This window comes from Rattus norvegicus, chromosome X (assembly GCF_021556685.1).
Source record: "Rattus norvegicus strain SHRSP/BbbUtx chromosome X, alternate assembly SHRSP_T2T, whole genome shotgun sequence".
NCBI lineage: Eukaryota > Metazoa > Chordata > Mammalia > Rodentia > Muridae > Rattus > Rattus norvegicus.
The window spans coordinates 66,393,893-66,416,399 of record NC_141554.1 but is presented as its reverse complement, the minus strand read 5'-3'; the positions used below and the strand labels follow the sequence as shown (position 1 = coordinate 66,416,399).

The 22,507-nt window shown below is 41.0% G+C and overlaps 1 protein-coding gene across 4 annotated transcripts in view; it reads right to left on the bottom strand.

Moving 5' to 3' along the window:
* Positions 1 to 22,507, bottom strand: part of Pcyt1b (phosphate cytidylyltransferase 1B, choline) — a 98,992-nt gene that overhangs the window by 17,040 nt on the left and 59,445 nt on the right. For all 4 annotated transcript variants that reach the window (XM_087599223.1, NM_173151.2, XM_087599222.1 and 1 more), the window contains 4 exon segments: positions 20,454 to 20,570; positions 9,320 to 9,471; positions 7,013 to 7,091; positions 1,327 to 1,469 (listed from right to left, as the gene is read on the bottom strand). In XM_087599223.1, coding sequence (XP_087455349.1) covers positions 1,327 to 1,469; positions 7,013 to 7,091; positions 9,320 to 9,471; positions 20,454 to 20,570 — 491 coding nt within the window.

Sequence of the window (22,507 nt, the reverse complement as noted above, 5' to 3'; positions counted from 1 at the left end):
CCGTACTCACGGTTCCCTGAGCTAAGTGGCTTATCTAAAGAGCATTTAAAGAGAGCGAGCAATAACTTTTGGAAATGGCTTGCTATGCTTGGATGGTTGACTGAATTCAATTTAAAAGAACAGACAGTTTAATTTATTGAAATAACCAGGGCTTTATTCTCTCTAAGATACCAAATCATCACGTTGGCTGAATTCTTTGCAGCCACGTGTTTGGGTGCCACTCGAACCCGGAATTTTCCATTTTGTTGCCTGGCTTATACAAAGCTAGAGGGGCCTGAATCCCAACACTCCCTGCTTTATCGGGACAATGAATAATCACTGACTTACAATTAACAAGCCCCTCCTATTTTGAAGGTACCAATGATCAGTTGTGAAAGATGCTAGATAATTAAAACTGCATATAATTATAAATGCCTACTTTTGCAGACAAATCACCCTTGGAAAATACAGTATCTGTTTGGGGCTGGAATCCTGGATGCACAAAGAGTGTTTGTTTGGATCAAAATCATGGGCTCCTTGGAAGCCTGGTAACCCCAGTTGTCCAGACTCACTAACATCATCCCCAACCATCCGGCTACTCTCTTTGCCTTGTAACAGCTTGTTTTGCTTGTTTTAAAGATTGTTTTAACAGTGCTCTATTATTAAACTAACAGCAGCTCTGTGGGAACAATAAGGTAGAAATACAAAAGGAAGCCAAAGGCTTCAGGCTTTATTTAAGCAGCTGTAATTTCTCTGGACAATAAAAAACGGCTGTTAAGGTTTCTAATGAGCATCTGTAAGGCCTTAATAAAATGAAAATTGTAAAACGTTAAAACAAGAAAGCATTTTCTCTGGGCTTAGCATCTCATTGCTTCCGCCTGCCTTCCCTTCCTTTGAGAAGACAACACTTGCCTTTCCCCAAGGGGCAGATGTTCCAGAAACCCTTTGCCACATCTGAAAGCTAAAGAGGGAGTTTGGGGGCAGGGGAGGGGAGTGAGGAAGCTCCATTATAAATGTGAAGCTGCCTATGCTCTGCGGCTGACTCTTCGGGCACTGTTTCCTCGTTTGTAAATATAGGCCTCATTTCTGGCGCAGGCGTGTTGGTGCATTCCCGTAAACCCAACACTTGGGAAGCTGAAGTAGGTGGGTCATGCTTTTGAGACCCTCCTGGGCAATACAGTGAGACCCTCTCTCACAAACTAAAGCATACCACAGGGGGGTTTTAAAAATATGGATTCAATGAGACAACAGTGAAGAATACTAAGCGCATTGCACAGTACACAGTAAACAAAAGTCATGGTAGTATAATACAGTGCCCCCCCAGAGTACATGGGGAGGCACACTTACGTTTATAAAGCTGACATTCAGCTCCTTGGCTGTGTACCCTCTCTGGAGATTACGCCGGGCATATACGTCATAGTCACGGACAATTCTGGTGATGATGTCTGATGTTGAGATGCCTTCTGTTCTTTGTGTTGGAACAAACATGCCTGTCCAAGTAAGAATAAAAAGATTAAGGTAGGGGTTGGGGTTTTAGCTCAGTGGTAGAGCACTTGCCTAACAAGCGCAAGGCCCTGGGTTCGGTCCTCAGCTCCGGAAAAAAAGAAAAAAAAAAGATTAAGGTAAAGTTATGTCAATTTATCTACTTCCCTTAATGGTTCTTTTTGTGCTAGACAATACTGGAGCTTCAGGGTAGGTCAGGGAGACTTTCTTTTCTGGCCTCAACTGACTCTTGCAGCCAGGATTCACTTCCTTTACTATAACATTGTATCGTCATCATCCCAGGTGTGGCCCAGGAGACACCATGCACTCACCTGGCTCCTTACATTTGCCAATGCTCAGCTCTTCCTTCCTATCCTAGGTACCCAACTCCTGACCCCATTATCCAGAGTTCTTCCTCACCCTCATTAGTCCACCTTCAAGGCTGTGCCTCTATGAAGTCTTTTCTGATGCTAACACGAGAACCCACAGCATTCTGGACATAAAGGGATCTTCAGCTAACAACAACAACAACAACAACAACAACAACAACAACAACACAATGTCTGATACTTGTCTCTGCACAGAAATAGACACTGTTTATGCGAGTTCTTTTTAAATTTTTGTTTCTTTTTTTAAAAAAAAAATAGAAATGGACCTTTAGGACGCCGGCATGCCTTAATTGATTTTGCATTGCCAGTGTCCAGATCAGTACCCATGGGAGGTGCTGAAAGCATCCAAAGGAAATGCACAAGGGGATGAATGATAACCGAGTCAATGAATGAGTCAGATCACGGCTCCTCGTCCCGCCGGAAGTCTTTGTCCCATTTTCCCCACAGGAAAAGGAGAAGAATGGCGCCTTTGTTGTCTCTATCTAAGGGTATGTGTGCGATGTGCTAAGTGATTCGACCTCCTCTAAGAACAGTCTACACTGCATGGGGGCTTCCCCACGTTCATCTGGAATATGTGGGAAAGAATAAAAATAACGAAGCACGAGGACGCCAACTTCCAATGGTTCTGTTAGATGCCCTTAAAGTCACCAAAGACATATTGGAGTTTACCAACAGCACACACTAGAAAGGGGTCACAGATGCCAAAACAGAACTGCATTCATGCTCAAAATCCTGCTGTCAACAAGAATCATGTATCGGGCAGTGGAGGTTTTTGTAGCCGTATCATTCCAACCATGTAGATAAGTCCTGTATCAACAGCAACAGTGAAGCCAAAGAACAAGGGCACCGCGTTCTCAGTTTACAGCAAGTCATTCAAACCTCTGAAGGCAAGCGACTTGACCTTAGTTTCCCTCAACTAAGAAGGCAGCTAGACAAGGTGTTCTGGGCTCATTTGGGCTGCTTTTCTACTCCCAGCTGTCCATATCCAATCAATGTATAATAACAAGCCTGCTCCTCAAATGCTTGGCTAATGCAACATCTTTTCACCATCTTTATCCGTAGCTAAACCATCATATTCAAAGATTACATCAAGAGCTGTCCAGGGATGGTGAAAGAAGGTATCAGATTCCTGGACCTGGAGTTAGGAATTACAAGCAGTTATGAGCTGACTGGCGTGGAAGCTAGGAACCAGACCGAGGTCCTTGGCAAGAGCGGTATGCACTCTTTTTTTTTTTTCTTTTTTCTTTTTTTCGGAGCTGGGGACCGAACCCAGGGCCTTGCACTTGCTAAGCAAGCGCTCTACCACTGAGCTAAATCCCCAACCCCTCAGTATGCACTCTTAACCACTGAGCCATCTCTCCAGCTGCAGTGATGTCATTTTTGTCCATTTCTACATACACATCAACACCCACAGAGTCATCCTTGTAAATGCAAGTCCCAAGCCTGCTCATTCCTCTTCACTGGCTTTCTACTGTGTTTAGAGTAAAGGCTTTACTTAACTTGCCTCTGCCACTGCTTCAGAATCTCCTTTCTGTGCTTCCTTCTAGCCTTAGGCTCATCTCCCAGCTTCTGCTCTCTCTCAGCCATGGCTCCTGCACTGGACAAGGGCTAGAATTGGTTTGCTTATAGTCTATGAAGGTGGGCCTGGACTTAGCAACATGGGGCTTCTTCACTGTTCTAAAACCATTGGCTCTCCCCCTCTCTGTCTGTCATATCTCTGTCTGCTGAACTCTCGGTCAGGTTTAGTGTCAAGGAAATTAAGTCTCAACTCCCAAAACAGGTCTTTCTATTTGTTAGCCCCACTGCTCTGTTCTTTCAAATATTACAAAGTCTTTAGTGGAACACTTCCATTAGCAACTGTCTCTCTTGCCTATGATCTGTATGAGGGACAGGGCCACACCCTTCTTGTTTTCTTCTATCGTCTCAAGCAGCAGGTGACAGGCAGGAACTGTCAGAATAGTTGCTGACTGAACGACAAGATGAATACTGATGCTGAACACCCTTCCAAACCCAAGTCTCTTTAAATTTTTGTTTCGCTGCTCCAAAGTGTCCCTTTGGGACCTTTAAAAATGTGTTGTGTACACATTCACAGTGTCAGCAGCAGGGTGGTACTGCTGATCTTAGAGACAGGACATCTGACTCCAGTCCATGCTCTGTGGACAGAGTTGGGGTTGGCTACTAGGTATGAAACTTCTTTGATCATCTTCTAGAAGGGTGAAACCAAACACAGAAAAAAACTAAACAGAAGGCAGAAAATGCAAACACACATGGATGCAAAGAGAATTCCAACTGGACCAAGCATGGGAGCAGGACCTAGGTAGGTGGTGAGTCCCTGGATGAGCCCAAGTTAGCACATCTGGGACAGCATGCTCACCTTAATTGGAACAGTTGAAAACTTTCTGGTAAAAAAAAAATCTATCCCATCTTTCTTTGAGACTGATGAAATGTGAAGGTTCTTTAGTCACTGATAGATTTTAGCAAGTCACTTAGACACAAAGGACATGAGCTTGCCCTGTGTAAAGTCGGAGTCTCAGGTCTCTGGCTGAGTAACGGAAAGCAGATTTGGGACTGGGGGGATTTGCTTTGGCTGCTTGAGAGGTAGGTCTCTGAAAGAAGCCAAGCCCTCTGCTGACATAATGAGGCACCCAGCTTCCTCCAAATCCTAATTATTGCTCTGCTAAAAATATTCAGTAATGAGCATGATCAGAGAACCCTTTTTATCATGCTTTTCAGAATTGCAGCGTTTGGTTATGGAGCTATTTTAAGAAGCAGCAAAGCACATGTTAATAAAGCAACTTTCAACAGTAGTAGGCACCATCGGAATGATAATGAGAAACATGGGCCTTACACTTACATCTTAGCTCCATCTTCCCATCTAGCTCTGCCAGAGGATTTTGACACTCAGTTCTGACAAACAGAGCATAAGGTTGCACCGCTTAATTTATACTCGTGATGTCTCTTGCTTCATTTAAACGGAGTTTTTGACTTTCCAAATAAACCATAGAGTATAAAAGCTGTACGTGGGCTTTTCTGAGACTCTTCTACAGGGACCACTCTATGGCCTACTCTATGAGCATCCCAACTAGATCTTTACAGTGCCTCTTCCTCCTAGTGAGGCATCACTGGAGCAGGTTCATGGACCATAAGGATCTCTGTGCAAAAGAAGTCACGTACCTTAGTCTTAGGCCTGCGCTTCCAAGGAAAACAGAAAGTAAATTTGGTGAATGGTCACACTGGTAAGTTGCCCATGTCCCACTGCATGGCCCCACAGGCAGCCCCAATTGGACTCAGTGGGTTGACTATATTTTTAAGATGAAGACATGAAGATAGAAGGTGAGAGTATTGGGGAGGGTGTCTTTGAAAGGCTGTAAAGAGAATTTGGGTTGGCCATGATCCAGTTATATCGAATGCATGTATGAAACTCTCAAGGAATAATTTTAAAAACCCTATATTTTAGAAAAAGATATACATAGTCACAAAATAATAATATAGGGCTGGAGAGATGGCTCAGCACTTAAGAGCACTGACTGCTCTTCCAAAGGTCCTGAGTTCAATTCCCAGCAACCACATGGTTGCTTACACCCCTCTGTAATGGGATCTGATGCCCTATTCTGGTGTGTGTGAAGACAGCTGCAGTGTGCTCATATAAATAAATAAATAAATAAATAAATAAATAAATAAATAAATCTTTAACAAAGAGAAAGACCCACAACTCTCTTGCCCTTGAATTTCGGTTGGCCTCCTCAGTGACATGCTTATACTTAAAAGGTCATATAAATGATGCTCTGTGACTTCCAAGGCCAGGCCACAGGAATCCTTATGGCAGCTGCTAAATTTGCTTATTCCTTAAACAGTTGCTCTCAGCCTTCATGCTGTGGCAACAGGGAAACAATGTATTGGTGTTCCAGTGACAAATACCCCTGACCTCCGGGCTAACAGCTAATATCCAAAGCTGGCCACTATGTATATAATAACAGAGCCCCAAGCCGTCAGAGGACTGAAGCTCCTATCAGCATCTAGAAATTACCATTTGAAAGAGTCAAGCAAAAAACACTCACAGCCAATGGTAGAATGCTTGCCTATGGAGAGCTCTAGGTTTGATCCCTAGTACTACATTTAAAACAAAACAAAAAACAGACATGGGGATTATGCCTTGAATCCCAACTCTTGGGAAGCAAGGACTGGCTATCTCTGTGAGTCCTGGGCCAGCCAAATGTACATGGTGATATCTAGGCCAGTCAGAATTACAGATCAAGAGTCTAAAAAGAAAAAATGCAGTGATACTTCAGCGATTAAGAACAGTTTCAGAGGTCCTGAGTTCAATTCTCAGCAACCACATGGTGGTTTACAACCATCTATAATGGGATTACATGCCCTCTTCTGGTTTGCCTGGAACAACAGTGTACTTATATAATAAAATTTAAAGGGGTTGGGGATTTAGCTCAGTGGTAGAGCGCTTGCCTAGCAAGCGCAAGGCCCTGGGTTCGGTCCTCAGCTCCGGAAAAAAAAAAAATTTAAAAAAAATCCAAAGGATAAAAGAAGTACCCAGTCAAGCCCTCTGTTAAGATCCTGCCTCACAAAAATCATGAATAAAATCAGCCTTTTAAGATAACTACCTTGGGAGTCATATTGTTATTACTCTTTTGCTAGAGACTAATCCATAAGGCGACTACTACCAGATATATGCTAAGGTAGCTAAGGAATTCTTAAGCGGAAATCCACTTAACCCTGGGGTCTCTTAGCTGGTTCTTAATCCCAAAGCAACTCTGCTGCTGTTTTTATGGAAGGAAGACTTAGCTTATGGCTCAGACCTTAAGAAGGTATTTGTTCCCCATGCTGTACCCCATTATAATGTCACTCACACACCAACCATGGCTTTTCTCCTCCTCTACAGCGTTTCTCAGCTTTCTGCAGCTTTCCGAGTTGGAAACATGGGATTTCTTCTCCTTGAATTCCTTACAAGCCACGTTAGGACTGAAAAGTATCAGGACCCTGGTTCCTACCCGGCTCTCCTGAGTTCTAAGAGCTCTCTGGCAGAGGATGATACAGAGCCAGCAGCTGGGGCGATGCTGGGTATTCCAGCAATCCATTTACACATGCCGCAGGCCTAGGGCAGCCAGCTTTTATGCTTGACTGTGTGCTGCGGACAGGGGATGCCTCACCTGCTTCCTTGATATGCTTATAAACGTCATCAGAACCGGCAGATGAGTACGGAATGTCATCGTGAGCCACAAAGTCAATCTATTGAAGAGAAAAGGGACATTAGCACTGGCATGGGGGCGGGGTTACAGATTTGAGAGGGACTGATGAGTCCTCCCTTCTCCACCCCAACCCCAGGACCTTTTAAAATAAAGTAGTTGTAGGATGCTGGCCTCTGGGCATAACAGCCATTAGCCATCTGCATCAGAACAGCTGTGACTACTTGCAAGAGCCCTTCAAGGTCTGCCTCACCGAAGAAGGCCCTGTCATCTAGGTTATGGCACCAACTCATCTGAACTTCCTCATCAAGTCCTCCTGCTGTCAAGTGGGCTGTCCTCCTGGGGTGGTCAGCCATTATTTATGGTCAACTTGATGAGATTTAGACTCATCATGGGAACACATCTTTGGGGCATGTCTGGGGTGGGGGTGGTACAGTGAATCTTTAGGTTAGGTTAATTGAGTGGGAAGACCCACCCTGAATATGAGCGGCGCCATGCTAAGGCTTGGCTCCTGGACCAATAACAAGGAGAAAGTGAGCTGAGCACAGGCTGCCATTGCTCTAGCTTCCTGACTCTGGATGCTGTGTGATCAGCTGCCTCTTGCTTCTGCTTCCACATACTCATTATCAGGATGAACTATATCCCTGGAACGTACAAAATAAACCCCACCTTCCTCAAGCTGCTTTGGTGAGGTGTTTTGTCACAACAACGAGACAAGTAACTACTGTGCCCTCTTGAACAATTTCCCTCTAATCTGCACACCTGCTAAGCCTCACCCCTGTTTCCTACTACACCAGGTAAATACGTCTTACACACTGAGCTTTTATTCCATCTCGAGAGCTGGCTTAGATGAGTAGTTCAATTTACCAGAGTATCACTCCTACCTACCACTTACAAGTTACAAAACTCATTAACTGGATTCCTCAACCTCAACACCGATGACAATAAGGGCTAGATAATTTTGGGGTGTGTGTATATAGGTGTCCTGCTCATTGGAAGACACTGAACAGCATCTCATACCTCCTCCCACTAGATGTCACTGGCAGCCCCTAGCTAGGGCAACCAAAATGTTTCCATACATTGTCCTTTGGGGTAGAAATTCAAGGGAGAATTACTGGATTAAATGATATGTAGCAGTGCTTAAAAATAGAAACTAGTACATAGTAAGTACTCAGTACATATTTTATTGTTGTTATTAATTCTAGCCTCCACATTCAACTTAGTCCCCCCCTCTTCAATGCATAATAATAACCCAGGGTAGCCATGACACTGAACTCATTTTATATAATAGCAAAGTCCTTAGCACAGTGCTGGGCATATGGTAAATAATAAATGGCATTCATCATTGTCATTATTAGTATCCTCTAAACTGCCTGTCATGTGTTGAATATACAATATATGCTAAGTAAAAAAAAAGCATGATTACTGGTAGTAAATCATATTGTACTTTTTCCTCTTTTCTTTTCATTCTCACCAGGAAATTGTCTCCTCTGCTATTACCCATGCACATTTATCAGTGTTCTCTATTCTCTTCTGCATTGCGAATTTAAAAATAGAAAAGAAAATTCTTAGAACAGCTTAATCTTATTTTTTTGTGCTGCTTATAAAAGGAAAGAATAGCTCCTAGTGTGGGGCTGGTAGGGAGATACAAAGAACATAATTTGATGCAGATCAAAAGAATGTCTCATGTTTTCAACTAATAAAAATCTTATGTTAGTAAGGATTTCAGAGTCACAAAATCATAGATAGAAAGTTCTTTCCTTAAAGTCTCACCCCTGACCTTCCAGATAAGATGTGCATTCATTTGTTTCATGCCGAAGGATGCCTGTGAGTCTGTGATCACCAACAATGATAACCTTGAAGCTCTTACAACGGGCCAGCCAGTTTTCCAATTTTTTTTTACTAGGATTCTTTCATTAGCTCTTTAAAATGGTCCTACAATGGTCCCATGAGGGGGACAGCACTGTCATCCAGTTGTAGAGATGAAGTAATGAGTCCAGTGTGGTTAAGAATCTTGCTCATGGCTCTCTAGTTGGAACAGAGAGGCAGCATTTGGTTTTGGCTAGACCATCTCTAATCCCTGCACTCAAGAAGACAGCAGTCCTTACTTTTGGGCAAAAGAAAGGTGTTCCATCAAGTGATGCCACATGTTAGCCCCTAAAACTTGCCCTTTTTTGAAACTGGAAGAGTCTTTGGTATCCCTGGAATCTTGGCTACAGAGCCAGAGTTGATAATCCTGTTATAGGGAGAACATGCAAGAAAGAGAAGTACCTTGTGTTTTTCCAGAAACTCTGGAGTAAGAGTCCATGGTGCATCTCTGATGACTTCGTCCACGTAGCGACAGTGTCTGAGAGCTTCATATCTCTCTGCCTCATTCATCACAGTAAAACCTTTGAATTTGTGAGTTAGGTCATCACTGCAAACTGAAACGGGCAAAGATAAATATTGCTGCCGCCCACTCCGTGGTAGACTTGGCTTCTTCAGCAAGACGGAAGTTACAGTAGGTGCTCGGCATCACTGAACTCCGTTTTTTATAGGAACAAAGGATGAGGAAAGGAAAGCAAACCTAAATGTACTAGGAATCCAGGCTTTCACTTTACTGTTAACTATAGCTGCATTCTTTTTTGAGACTTTCATCAAAATTATTCTGCCCACTATCTAATGTGACTTTCCTATATTTTTCCTCCTTCTAGCTCACTCTTGGGTGTCTGTGACTATTCAGAAATGAAATGACCAGCTGAAACCAGATGAAGAGACAAAGGAAAAAGGCCAAGAGGCCTGCATTGTACAAGGCTGGACTAATCAATATCAATTCCAATTCTTTCACATAATTATTGTACTTAGTAACCCAATTAGAACACACACACACACACACACACACGCACATGCACACGCACACGCACACGCACACGCACACGCAGGAGGAGGTAGGTATTGATTCCCTGGAGGGGGATGTGGTGATTAGACATTACACTCCACGATGAAGAGGTGGGGGTTATAAAACAGAAGTCTGATTGAACAGAGTCTAACCTTCCCATAACTTCTGGTTCTTTACAGATCTCTAAACCCTGAAGTGGGAATAGTAATTTCCTTTATCCCTGGCCTTAGAAAGAAATGGTTTTTATTTCTTGAAGATTTACTAAAATGGATTTTAAAATGAACTAAGCAACGGTCATACTTACTCACCTATGTTTTGGATGGCTAAGGCAGGTTTCCTAATGTTTCCTATGTGCCTGGAGGAAAGGTAAGTACCATGTTTATTTACCAGGACCTGATGACTGGCTTACTGAAACGGTCAGAGCTGCCCTCACTACCTCTTGCAATGAGATTTTTTTCCTTTTGAAGCATTATGTACACATAGTCAATTCTCCAATATCCTGCACCAAATCTGGCCACAGAGTTAAGTGTAGCCAACTGCCATGGTCAGCATCTCCAGAAAACATCCCTTCATGACTTCTTCATACATCTAATATCCAAGTCATCATCAAAATTGTTGGCTCTGCCTTCAAAGGAGAAAGAAGGTCATTTATGGAAAGATTCCTTTGACCTTGGTACTCTTGATCAAAGGATATAAATTGTCAGACTGGAGGAGTAAATTTTAGTAATCTAATGTATTGCATGGTGACCACTTAATAATAAAGCTTGGTTTACTTTAAAATTGCTAAAACAGACTAACCACTCTTGCACAAACAAAAAAGTTAAATCAGTAAGGTGATGGATGTGTTATATGTATATAATTACTGATTTCTATATGTAGATCAAAACATCAAATTGTACCCAATAAATACACACACTTATTGTGCCAATGATAGTCATATGTTACTTTAAAACATGGTCAAGTTCTCAGAAGTTCATTGATAGTTGATTTCATAACTACAAATACTGAAGCATGCATTTATTCAAACTTACATGATACAGGTCAATAACTAGATATTGCCTTAGTGCAACTAAGACTCAGTAAGCATAAGATGCACAGGGTTACTGCCTATGTAAGATTGAATAGTGTTTTATAGTAAGCTATTTAAATAAGTAGGCATACTCTAAATTAACAATAGAAAATATAGTATAACCAGGATTTGGTGGCACATACCTATAACCCCAACATTAGAGAGGCTGAGGCAGGAGGATCATGAATTTGAGGCCAGCCTGAGATGTATAACAAAACCTTATCTCAAACACACAAAAAAAGTAAAATATAGTAAAGCTATTTAAGCCAGTAAGATAGTCGTTTCTTATCATTATAGAGTATTGCATGCTGCCTATAATTGTACAGACTGTAATGTTTTGGAGGTGAAGACTCACTGTACAGCCTGTAAAGGCTAAGCTTTAACTTAAATGTTGGGATTATAAGTGTGCACAACCATGATTGGTGTGGCTGTTTCGTTCCTGATGAATAGTACCCGGACCATTGTTGTTTATTATTTTAAATAAATAAATAAAATAAAATTTTATCTGTAAGTACACTTTGAGCACACACATCCACACGAGTCTAAAAAAATCTCTAGACACATACATACCAACACATACAAACACACCTACATAGCTCCTGTCTATTTACATCTTCTATAAATACTTCCTGAGATACTCTCTATTGTTGCAATTTAAATTATCAAAACATCAACTGTATGGCTGCATCATCAAAGGAACGTATTAAATACAAAAATAGTAACTGAGTCAGGCATGATAGTGCACACCTTTAGGCCCAGCACTCTGGAGGCTGAGGCAGGAAGATCTATGTGAGTTCTAAGCCAGCCTGGGCAACGTAATGAATTCTAGTTCAGCTAGGGCTCATAGTGAGACCCTGCCTCAGAAGAAGAAACTGTGTGTGATCACTCATTTATTTTGTACTAACAAATGGGGATCCTTTTGCTCCTGTTTCCAGTTCTCACTGTTTTCAAGATCACATGGGAGACAATGTCAGCTTATCGGAACCACTTGGTTTTCAGTCAGTTGCAGTAGGCCAGCATTAGAGCCATGGTGCAATCTAGAAAACGTGCACAGCTGAGCATGCAGCAGAGGAAGTAAGAAGAAGCAGGTAGCAGAGGTGTTACCTACATCGCTACATGGCTTTGCCAGTGTTTGGGATTTTATAGCCCTGTCAGTCAAATGGGAAAACAATCTATATGTTGTCAATGTTTTTAGTTTAAATAAAGAAGTCACCCCTACTAGGCTTCTTATCACCTGGAATGAAAACTGGTCTATAATGGCTGTGTCTTATAGCATATTGCCATAGCTGCATGTGTCATGGAGTGTTCTATATCTGGCCAGGATAACAACCTAGGGACAACACCTTTTTAAATGGAAAACAGAAAATCTCTCTCTCTCTCTCTCTCTCTCTCTCTCTCTCTCTCTCTCTCTCTCTCTCTCTCTCTCTCTCTGTGTGTGTGTGTGTGTGTGTGTCTGTGTCTGTCTGTCTCTGTGTGTATGTGTCTGTCTGTCTCTCTCTGTGTGTATGTGTCTGTCTGTCTCTCTCTGTCTCTCTCTCTCTCTGTGTCTGTCTGTCTCTGTGTGTATGTGTCTGTCTGTCTGTCTCTGTGTGTATGTGTCTGTCTGTCTGTCTGTGTGTATGTGTCTGTCTGTCTCTCTCTGTGTGTGTGTCTGTCTGTCTCTGTCTCTGTCTCTCTCTCTCTGTGTGTGTGTGTGTGTGTGTGTGTGTGTACGTACTCTCTCTGGTGGGTTCCATACAGCTCTGTCTTTGACAAACTTTATAAGTGATTTTGATGCTTACAACATTTGCAAGTCCCCTGAGGCACAATATGAACAACTTGAGTAAAGAGACCTACTTGTCTCTAAATCATCCATCATGGTCAAAGGCAGGAGAGGGTGTGGGAGGGCAGCTAGTAGAGCCATAATGACTAGGTATTGATACACTGATGGTGTCAGCTTTTGACTCCATAAATAGGAACCATTTGTAGGCTACAGTATTCTATTTAAAAGCGGATCTAGGACTTTTTAAATGTTCTTCTAGGACTTTAAGGGACTACATGAAGAAACATATTGAGTAGAAATGAATTTCAGATCTGTTGGTTTTATATTTCAGACAGCGCAAAACTAGGTCCAGCCCACAGCCTCCCCGCTTTGGAATCGGCATCTGAGCAGTTTCATAGGACTTTTAGATGACTGAGATAACAGCCTCCTCATAGACTGCAAAGAAAACAAACATCCTGTTTACAGCAACGCACGGCTCTTTTCATACTCCAGGAGTGACCTCAAGAAGCAGCTGAACATGCTGACCCACATTGTCGAAACATTAATTATGCCCAAAGCAGCATTGTCGTTCTTGAGTCTTGGCAAATGCACTCTGACAACCAGATGGAGAACTCTAAGCAGTGGTGTTCCATGGATGAATTCACTGTACTCTGGGAGCTCACGCTGTGGCTAACCTATCCTGGCAACTTACTGTGCACAAGGAGAAGCACCCTGCTGGAGAAGAAAATAGCATAGGACTTGAATTTTGGATCCCCAAACTCGGAATCTTTTTGTTTTGTTTTCTTGTGTTCATTTTTTTTAAGACAGGCTCTCTTTGTGTAGCCTTGGCTGTCCTGAAACTCTCTCTGTAGAAAGGCTAGCCTCAAACTCACAGAGATCTGCCTGCCTTTGCCTCCCAAGTGCTGGGATTAAGGGTTTATAACAGCATTTGGCAAAGACTTGGATTCTAATCCCAGTTCTGCTCCACATTTACTAGAAAAGCTGTCCAGATGTGAACTGTCTAGTCTTTAAAATAGGGTAAAAATTTTTGAGAGTTCAATATGATGACCATGAACAGAGAGTAAGACTCTAAAATATTAGCCACTTATTAGTAATAATAGTAATATTGGACCACTGGTGGGACTATTCCTTTAGGTTTTGTGCTGTCCTTTCCTTGCCCCAACTCGAATTGCTTGTCCAGGGCTCTTGCTCCAAACTGCTTGTGGAAGTGCTAATACCCACTATGCTGGAAGACAGCTGGCTACAGCTCCTTGGGGCATTTGTATAAGGGACATGGTAACAAAAGAGAGTTCATCAAACAGTGGGCAAAGGCTAAACATCTCTAGAAACCACACGCAGTAGGGCTAGCAGCAGAACCTTAAGAGAGATGAGGAATGAGCATCTCTGGTAATTGATGTTGGTGCAGACCTCAAGAGCCTTAGCTGAGAATAGTGCAATGAATTCGCTCTCTGCTGGGAATTATCTGGAGCTGGATGAAGAGGGCTGTGGGGAATGTGAGCTGGGCTGAAGACTAGGAAACCCCTCTCCTGTTTTTACAGAGGTTTCAGACACTTGGCTGCAGAACGACTGCACAAGAAGGACTGAGACTGCACTTCCCATCTGCCACGAAAACTGGAATCCTAGAAGAATATGTTTTTTTAAAGAGCTATTTTCATTGTTGTTTATATTTCCACGTTACCAGGGGAATCAAATCTTGAGCCTCCTGAATAAAAGACAAGTGGTCTACCACTGACCTGTACCCTCAGCTGTAATTAATGAAAATACAATAAAGTATAAACCCAAGTTTGTGAATTAACGTTTACCTGTGCTGTACTAGGACTCACCATCATAGTAGTAACAGTTCTGTATTTATTGTTTTATTCTGTTTCCTTCCTTTGCAGTGGAGGTAGGTGTTTGGTGAGACTTACGCTTTAAAGAAATGTTTCGGCTTTAAAAAAAATCCCTTTCTTGTAAAATTTTAATTTATGGAGCTGTACCCCTTAATATTAAAGTGGATTTTTAAAAGTACTTTGTAAGTGGAAAGTCTGTTCATTAAAATGCTGCCAACATGGTAAGACTGTACAGGAAAAAATTTAAATCATTATTGGTTGCATGCTTTCAAAAATCACACATGCAAGTACTGTAATCATAATGCAAATATGTTACTAAAATTCAAAAGTAAACCATAGCACTTCTAGTTTCTGATCCTTTAATGAATTACTTCTGGAGAGCAGTAAAATGGCTTGGCAGGCAAAAGCACTTACAGGCAAGTCTTACAACCTAAGTTAGATCCCTGAGACCTATATGGGAAAGAACCAAAGCATATACAGGCATGCACGGATGTGTGTGTGCACACCACACACACACACACACACACACACACACAGACACACATATACATACATACATACACACATACACAAAAAAATATATAAAGCAATAATTTCTGTTGAACACTAAAGACTTCCACCAACTACCTATCCATGTATGTGGATCAAAACAGTGGTTTTATGAATGAAACCACCCAGAGGAATTCCTACCATACGCCCACCAGTTGATGTAATTAATATGACATATCCTTTCAACTCACCACAAGCATTAATATTTGTTCACACATTAGTTCCAGAGCCAGCCATTCAACCAACAAAACAGAATGGCTTTTCCTTAAATGTGCCCTAACTCTCCTCGGGCTAGAGGTGTCTGTTATTAAGCTTGTTTGTGATACTCTAAAAAGATAATCTAAGACAAAGGTCTCTTTCTACTGATAACACATGGTCCCAAAGACATGCAGGGGTGGCTCAGGGGTGAGAACAGGGAGCTTTAAAGGAACCAATGTCTAGAACCTCAGCTTCTAACAGTATAATTTCCTAAAATTAATATGCCAGAGAAAGTTGTTTTCATATGAAACAGAACTCATTGCAATTTTCAAAAGAGGCGCCATGCACACCTTACTGTGGTGCATTGCAAGGGTGAGGAGTAAACTTTCAGGGCAAACTTTAAAGAACATTCAGAGCACCCGGAACCTAGAAACCAGTGCTTCTCACCTTGCCTAATGCTATGACCTTTAATAGAGTTCCTCATGTTGTGGTGACCCCAACCATAAAATTATGCTCATTGCTATTGCATAACTGCCATTTCTGCTGTTATGAATCATAATTTAAATGTCTGATATGCAAGATATCCAATATGCAACCCCTGTGAAATGGCATCCCACCGCCACACCCACCAAAGGGGTTGTGACCCACAGGTTGAGAACCACTGGTCTAGTGCCTCCTTGTCTTTCCCTCCTATATACAGATTTCTGTTACAAGTGAAAACCAGTGTTAGGAAGCAAACAGAGTAGAATGGAGAATGATGCAAATTTTGGCCTAACAATTTTGCTTCTGCTTCTCTTATCTATTATCAGAGAACACATGGATCTTGAGGGGCAAGGTCCAGGAATTCAAAGTAAACGGAGCACTGGAAAGAAATATTGAATGTGAAAAATAGCTTTTTCATGTAGTTAAGGGTAAGCATTTTTCCAGCTATTCTCAACACTCATATTGAATCCTAAAATGGCTTTTCTCTCGTAGTTAAGAGTAAGCATTTTTTCCAGCTATTCACTTCAAAATCACTTTAATAAGCCAAGGCTCTATAGACTGGTACGGCTGCATCTCAAAAATGTATCTGGAATATTTTCCAGAATTATAAAAATTTTAAGATATACTGGAATAAAGGCATGGGTAAAACATTTACATTATTTTTACATGCATTACGCTATATTTTACATGCATTATTTTAAAGGAAGTTAAAAAACTATTTTATAAATTCCCATCATAAAAATTTTCATTTATAAATATGCCTTATCCAATTTCATCTTCTAAGATGTTTGTTTTCTACCTCCTTGTGATAAAAACTAAACTTACCTACAAATCATTTTTAGTAATATGCTTCTTTCTCTCTTTAAATACATAGGGAACTTTTAATCATGGTACCTAATAAAGATAATTGAGCTTATTTCTGACTTTTATACTTGATTTTATGGAGTTATTCCTGAAAGCCAAATAATACAATCTGACATACACACTAAACATTTAAAAAACAAATAACATGCCATTTATTTTATTTCTTTTCATTTTGTTTTATTTTATTATGAGACAGGGTTTCTCTGTGTAGCCCTAGCTGCCCTGGAACTCACTCTCTAGACCAGGCTGGCCTCCAACTCAGAGATCCACCTGCCTCTGTCTCTTTAGTGCTGGGATTAAAAGCTTGTGCCACTGTGCCTAGCTCAAAATAATATGCCTTTCAAAAAGACACTTCTCATGTGAAACCCTGCCTCAAAGGGGAGATGGACCCGCAGTTAAGAGCAAGCATTGCTCTTGAAAGGACCTCAGTTTGGTTGTCAGCATCCTCATGAGGTGGCCGATGGCCTGACTCATACCATCTGTAACTTCAGTTCTAGGGAGATGCAACACCTTCGGCTGCAAATACCCGCACTCACATGCACGTACCCCCCAACACACACACATGATTGAAAACAAGAGACCAAATCTTTTTTTAAAATCCATATTTCTCTTCTTATAAATACCCTATAATTTCATCTGTGAATTGTATTGCATCTCAACAAATTAAGTATGCTGGCTCACCGTCTTCTTTATAACATTTGTTGGATCTTTATTATTTTAATCTTGAATGATTGTGTGTGTGTGTGTGTGTGTGTGTGTATAATGATCATTTCTTGGTATTTTTTATAAAGCTTCCTGGAATGTATTAATATAGTTGAATAAAAAACCATTATGCTGATCTCCAGGTTTTTAGTAAATCTGATAATAAGGCCCCATTTTGCCTATTAAAGAAGGTATGCTCTGCAAATCCAATAGGTTAAAATCCTAGCCTCAGTACTTTGTTTTTTAAAAAATGTTTTAAAAGTAACTGCCAAGAATATTTTTTTTCCAGAAATCGTTGGATTGGTGATGGTGTGACGCGATTACCGATACCTCCGTTTCCCCTCTCTTTTCCATGTACCTGCTTGAATAAGTTGCTTTCAAGTAAAGTAGCAAGGGTGATAATTAGGAGCCATTTGATAAGTCTTGATAAAACCTTTTGTTACAATTTCCCAGAAAGGGAAAGAACAAATGATTCTAAAAGCTTAGTAACAGATCCCTTTGCAGGTCAGAGCATCTCCAATCCATTCTTTGCAGATCTTGTCAGGCTGCCACTTGACAAGCCAATGAGACTGCTTTAACGACAACAAGAAACTGTTTTCATCCAGCTGCATATGCAGCAGAGGATGGCCTTGTTGGGCATCAATGGGAGGAGAGGCCCTTGGTCCTGCCAAGGCTTGATGCCCTAGTGTAGGGGAATGCCAGGGTCGGGAGGTGGGAGGACTGGGTGGGTGGGTGAGGGAGCATTCTCATAGAAGTAGGGGGTGGACTAGCAGGTTTCTGGAGGGGAGACCAGGAAATGGGACAACATTTAAAATGTAAACAAAAATGCAATTTAAAAAATGGTTCATTGAGCTAAAGAATTCAAAGAATCGCGTGATTTCACATTAACTGACTCCTTCCATTCCTACCTGTATATTTGTGTGAACAAGTATTTCAGTACTTACTATAAAGTAAGGGAAGCATAAACAAGTTATTGTTATACCTTGCCTTGATCTTGCAATAAGTTATATTTACCCATAGATACAATCCATAAATAAGAATCTCCTATTCATCTTACTAAAAGAGAAAATGCTGATCAAATTTATTTTTGTTTAACAATTGCTTATCAAAATGTGTAATGTGGTACTTGTGTTCGGATTTACACACCTATTTCTTCTTTAGAACTATGACAGAGGCAACTAAAAGATTTGCAAGCACTGAAGTATCACACTAAGAAAATTATAGGCAAGAACAAGTTTGAAGAGAAAATGGAAATTTATAAAGTATTAGAAAAAATAGTTTGTTTTGTATTCTACAAATATATAATGGCACATTTCAAAGTTTTTACACACCACTGGAGGCATGTAAGTGACTGAAAAATAATGTTTAATTAAGTTAATTAAATTGTTTTGGGATAGGCAGGGTTTGCTGAATGGTTCAAACTGGCCTGAAACTTGCTACCTACATAGCCCAGGTTAGCCTCAAACCCATGATTCTCCTACCTTAACCTCCCAAATTCTTGTCTTATAGTTATATACCAGCATATCTGGGCACAAATTCAGTGTTATCATTCTGGCTCCTGGTGTAGTATATGTTACCACACCATTGTAAAAAGGAAGAAATAACTGAAATAATCAATATGCTTTCATACATTTATCAGAGAAATAAAGGGAAAGGGCAACCCGTTGTTAAAGGGAAGAGAAGTGAAGGAGAGAGACAGAAAGAAGGATAAGAGAGGGAAACGAAGGAGGGAGGGAAGGAGGAAGAGAAAGACAGAATATGAACATACAGAATATATATCACAACGCACTGAACCGGAAATCCATAGACGGAAACCTCTCAAGGTGCCAGTGGCAGCAAGATGTAAAGTGACAGCTTGCCGAGGCTCATGTGAACCCATGAGAGGGTTCAAAATTCTGGGTTACATAGTTAATTATGACCCACCCATACCAAACCTCCTCCAGGCTCAGATCACCTAAGTAACTGAAACCCACATGCTTCCAAGGCCTTCCCAGGGCCACAGTAGCCTAGAAGACTCCAGGTGGCAGCACTTAGTCTAAAGACGAGACAGAGAAGTGAACAAGAAACAGTTTCTCCTTTGGGTCCTTTCATATGACTTGCCTAGTAGCCACTGGTTTTCTTGTCATTCTCAAAGAATTCCATTCAACAGTTACATGGTTAGTACCCTTTGTAAAATTTGCAAGTTTCCTTCTGAAATTTCCAGAAAGTAGTTTGTACACTTGCATAATATAACATGGTACTAGACACTGGGATGTTCTGGCTGTATATTTTTTCCCTCTCGGAGACCTCAAGGATTATTGTAGTGCTTAGTCCAATGCAGGGCCATGGGAAGTGATCACAGGGGATGGCTATGAAGCTCGTCACAGTGAATGGATGTACCGCTTCCAGAGCTACTGAAGTGACATGCAGGTTTCCCCAGTCAAGTACTAGATCATCACCAAAATTAGAATAGGTGAGCCTTCTAGAAGAGGAAAACTTCAGTCTACACCAAGCCATATTTCTCTTTCCATTCTCTTAGGAAGTACATCAGCTCCTTCACTGTGAGCCAAGATGGCCTGGGTGTATAAAGCTCTTTCTTTATCACACTGTACTTACTCGTACAACCAATTAGGTCCATCCTATTAGCATGGCACTGTGCTAAGTTCTGCAGATCACACACGAATGGCATAGACAATGACCTTATGCACCATCAATCATCCCAAATCCTTTTAGTTGTCCAAGATTTGAAATCCCTTGATCCTCTAGAAAATTTTAGAAACTCAAATTGGATCATGTCACAAATAGCAGGAGAAAAGCATTAGTGGAAAATATGAGGTGGCTACCCTTGGTGGTATCATTAATCTGTCTCTCTCTCTCTCTTTTTCTCTGGTACAGTGGTACACAATTTCATGATGTAATTTCTCCTATGGTTTTAAATGTCACTTTAAATTTCAGGTATTGAACAAGTGAGGTGGTATGGGCTGAACTGGAAACATTAACAATGTCAGATTTTATTGATGGACATCTGAAAGGGGTACTTTGCAGAAAGCATATTATAAGGCAGTTTCTGGACAAAGAAATGCACTTCTTACCTCCTACCAACAAGTAGCTGTTGGGAAACAGGGTTTTTGCTTGCATAAGTGCCCTTGCATGACCTGAGTGGAAGAGGTCGAATATTCCGTCTGCATATACTCTAACAGGCCTGTCAACTGCGGAAGAAAGAGACACAGTTAACACAACTACACAATAAGGAACCCCCATTACCTTCCATTAGGACAGAGCCACAGGTTTACCTACAGAAGGCACAGTATCTATATATTATCAGTTTAACAACAGTGCATAAAATTGATTTTTAAAAAATAGACCCTTTGAAAGTTGTCAAAATACAACCAAAAAAATTAAGAACACAGCATACAGTGTTTCCCAACAAGGAAAACAAACACAGAGCACTGGCTGTTCTCTTCACCCCACTTGGAATCTAGATGTCTGATCATTGAAATCTACCCACTACTAGAGAAACTAAGGTTGCCTTTTAGAGTTTTTCATTTTGTTCATTAATGATTTTAGACATGGACTTGGCCTGAGGCCAATTTTAAGCATTTAAGTGAGTCCTGTTCTCAAAGACAGGGATTCTTTGGTGTCTGACATTCAATGCTCAGACTGTTGGTCATTTTTCTTTCCCATTCCGAAGTTCATGGGTGACTGAAGTAAGCTGTGATAGGGATGTTTTCATGTCATAAATAGGGAAAGGCTACACAACAAGGCTCACTTCACCTTAGAAAGCACAATGTTTCCCAGCATATCACTGTACATCGCCACTCTGGGGCATAAGATAAAGGCAGCATGGGCCAGGCCCAAACGTATGAGGCAGTCAGTGCATCAGTTTTGTATATAGGGCTGGTGCCTTGGATTAGAAGCAATCACTTGGTCCTTTAGTCCCTTCTGGTCTCGCAGGATGCTATTGCTGATCCATACTAGAAACCAATTTCCTTTGACTCATGCCGAGTGGCTGGGTTTCATCAGTGTAGTATATAAAGTGATCACAACATGGAGGGAGAGGGCTATTGTTCTTGATATCTTAATCCTGATAGACAAGAAAAAGAAGAGGAGGAGGAGGAGGAAAGGGGAAGTAAGGAGAGGGAAGGAGGGAGGGAAAGAGAGGGAGAGAGGGAAGAAGGGAAAAAGAGGGGGGGTGGGCATGCATACCATGGTATCATCAAAGTCATCACAGGATGACTTTGAGAAATCTGTTCACTGCTATTGGATTTGGGGCTCACAGTCAGTCCACCATGCCAGTGCAGCAAATAGTTTCACCCACTGAGCAATTTCACTAGCCTGGTGATATTTTAAATAAACATAAGAATTCTATTGGCTTTTAAAATATACACATATATTATATTCATGCTATAAGATGAAATATTAAGGGGATGGGATATAGCCTCATGGTAGAGTGCCTAGCATGTAACAAGGGTCTGAGTTCAGACTTCAGCATCACACACACACACACACACACACACACACACACACACACACACACACACACAAAGGGGAACTGAACTCAAAAGAGATCATCACAAACTTCCATTAACTGATTTAGGATTTAGGTCTAAAATTGTGATTAGTTATTGATGCAACCCGACCTTATTAATTTAGAACATAAAGAAATATCACATTAATAGATTCAGATGGTACAATCTTGCTAATAAATTAAATTTCTGCAATAAAAAAACTAGAGATTTTATGTCAGTCTGAGAACTGCAACTATTTTCAATTATATACTATTTTGAACAAACAGAATTGCTTTCACAGGATGATACTGTATTCTAAATAAGGCGCAGTAAACAGAAAATGCTCTGAAATAACAAACTGTCTAATGAGGGATCTTGGATTTCAATGCTCTTATTCAATTGCAATTCAATTGAGGAAAATTTGTTTTAAGATATAAATCCCACAAGAAAGCAGATGGCAGTTTTGTGGAAGTTTTTGTTAGCGATTCAGAGGTGATCAGGATAAATGAATTCAGGAAGCAGAGAGGAAGAAAAGTAAAGAAAGACGCCATAATTACTGGGGGAAAGGCCATTTAGTAAATTTCAAGACTATCTGTAGAGTTGATTTTGCAGTCAGATCACTTTTTAAAATTGTAATG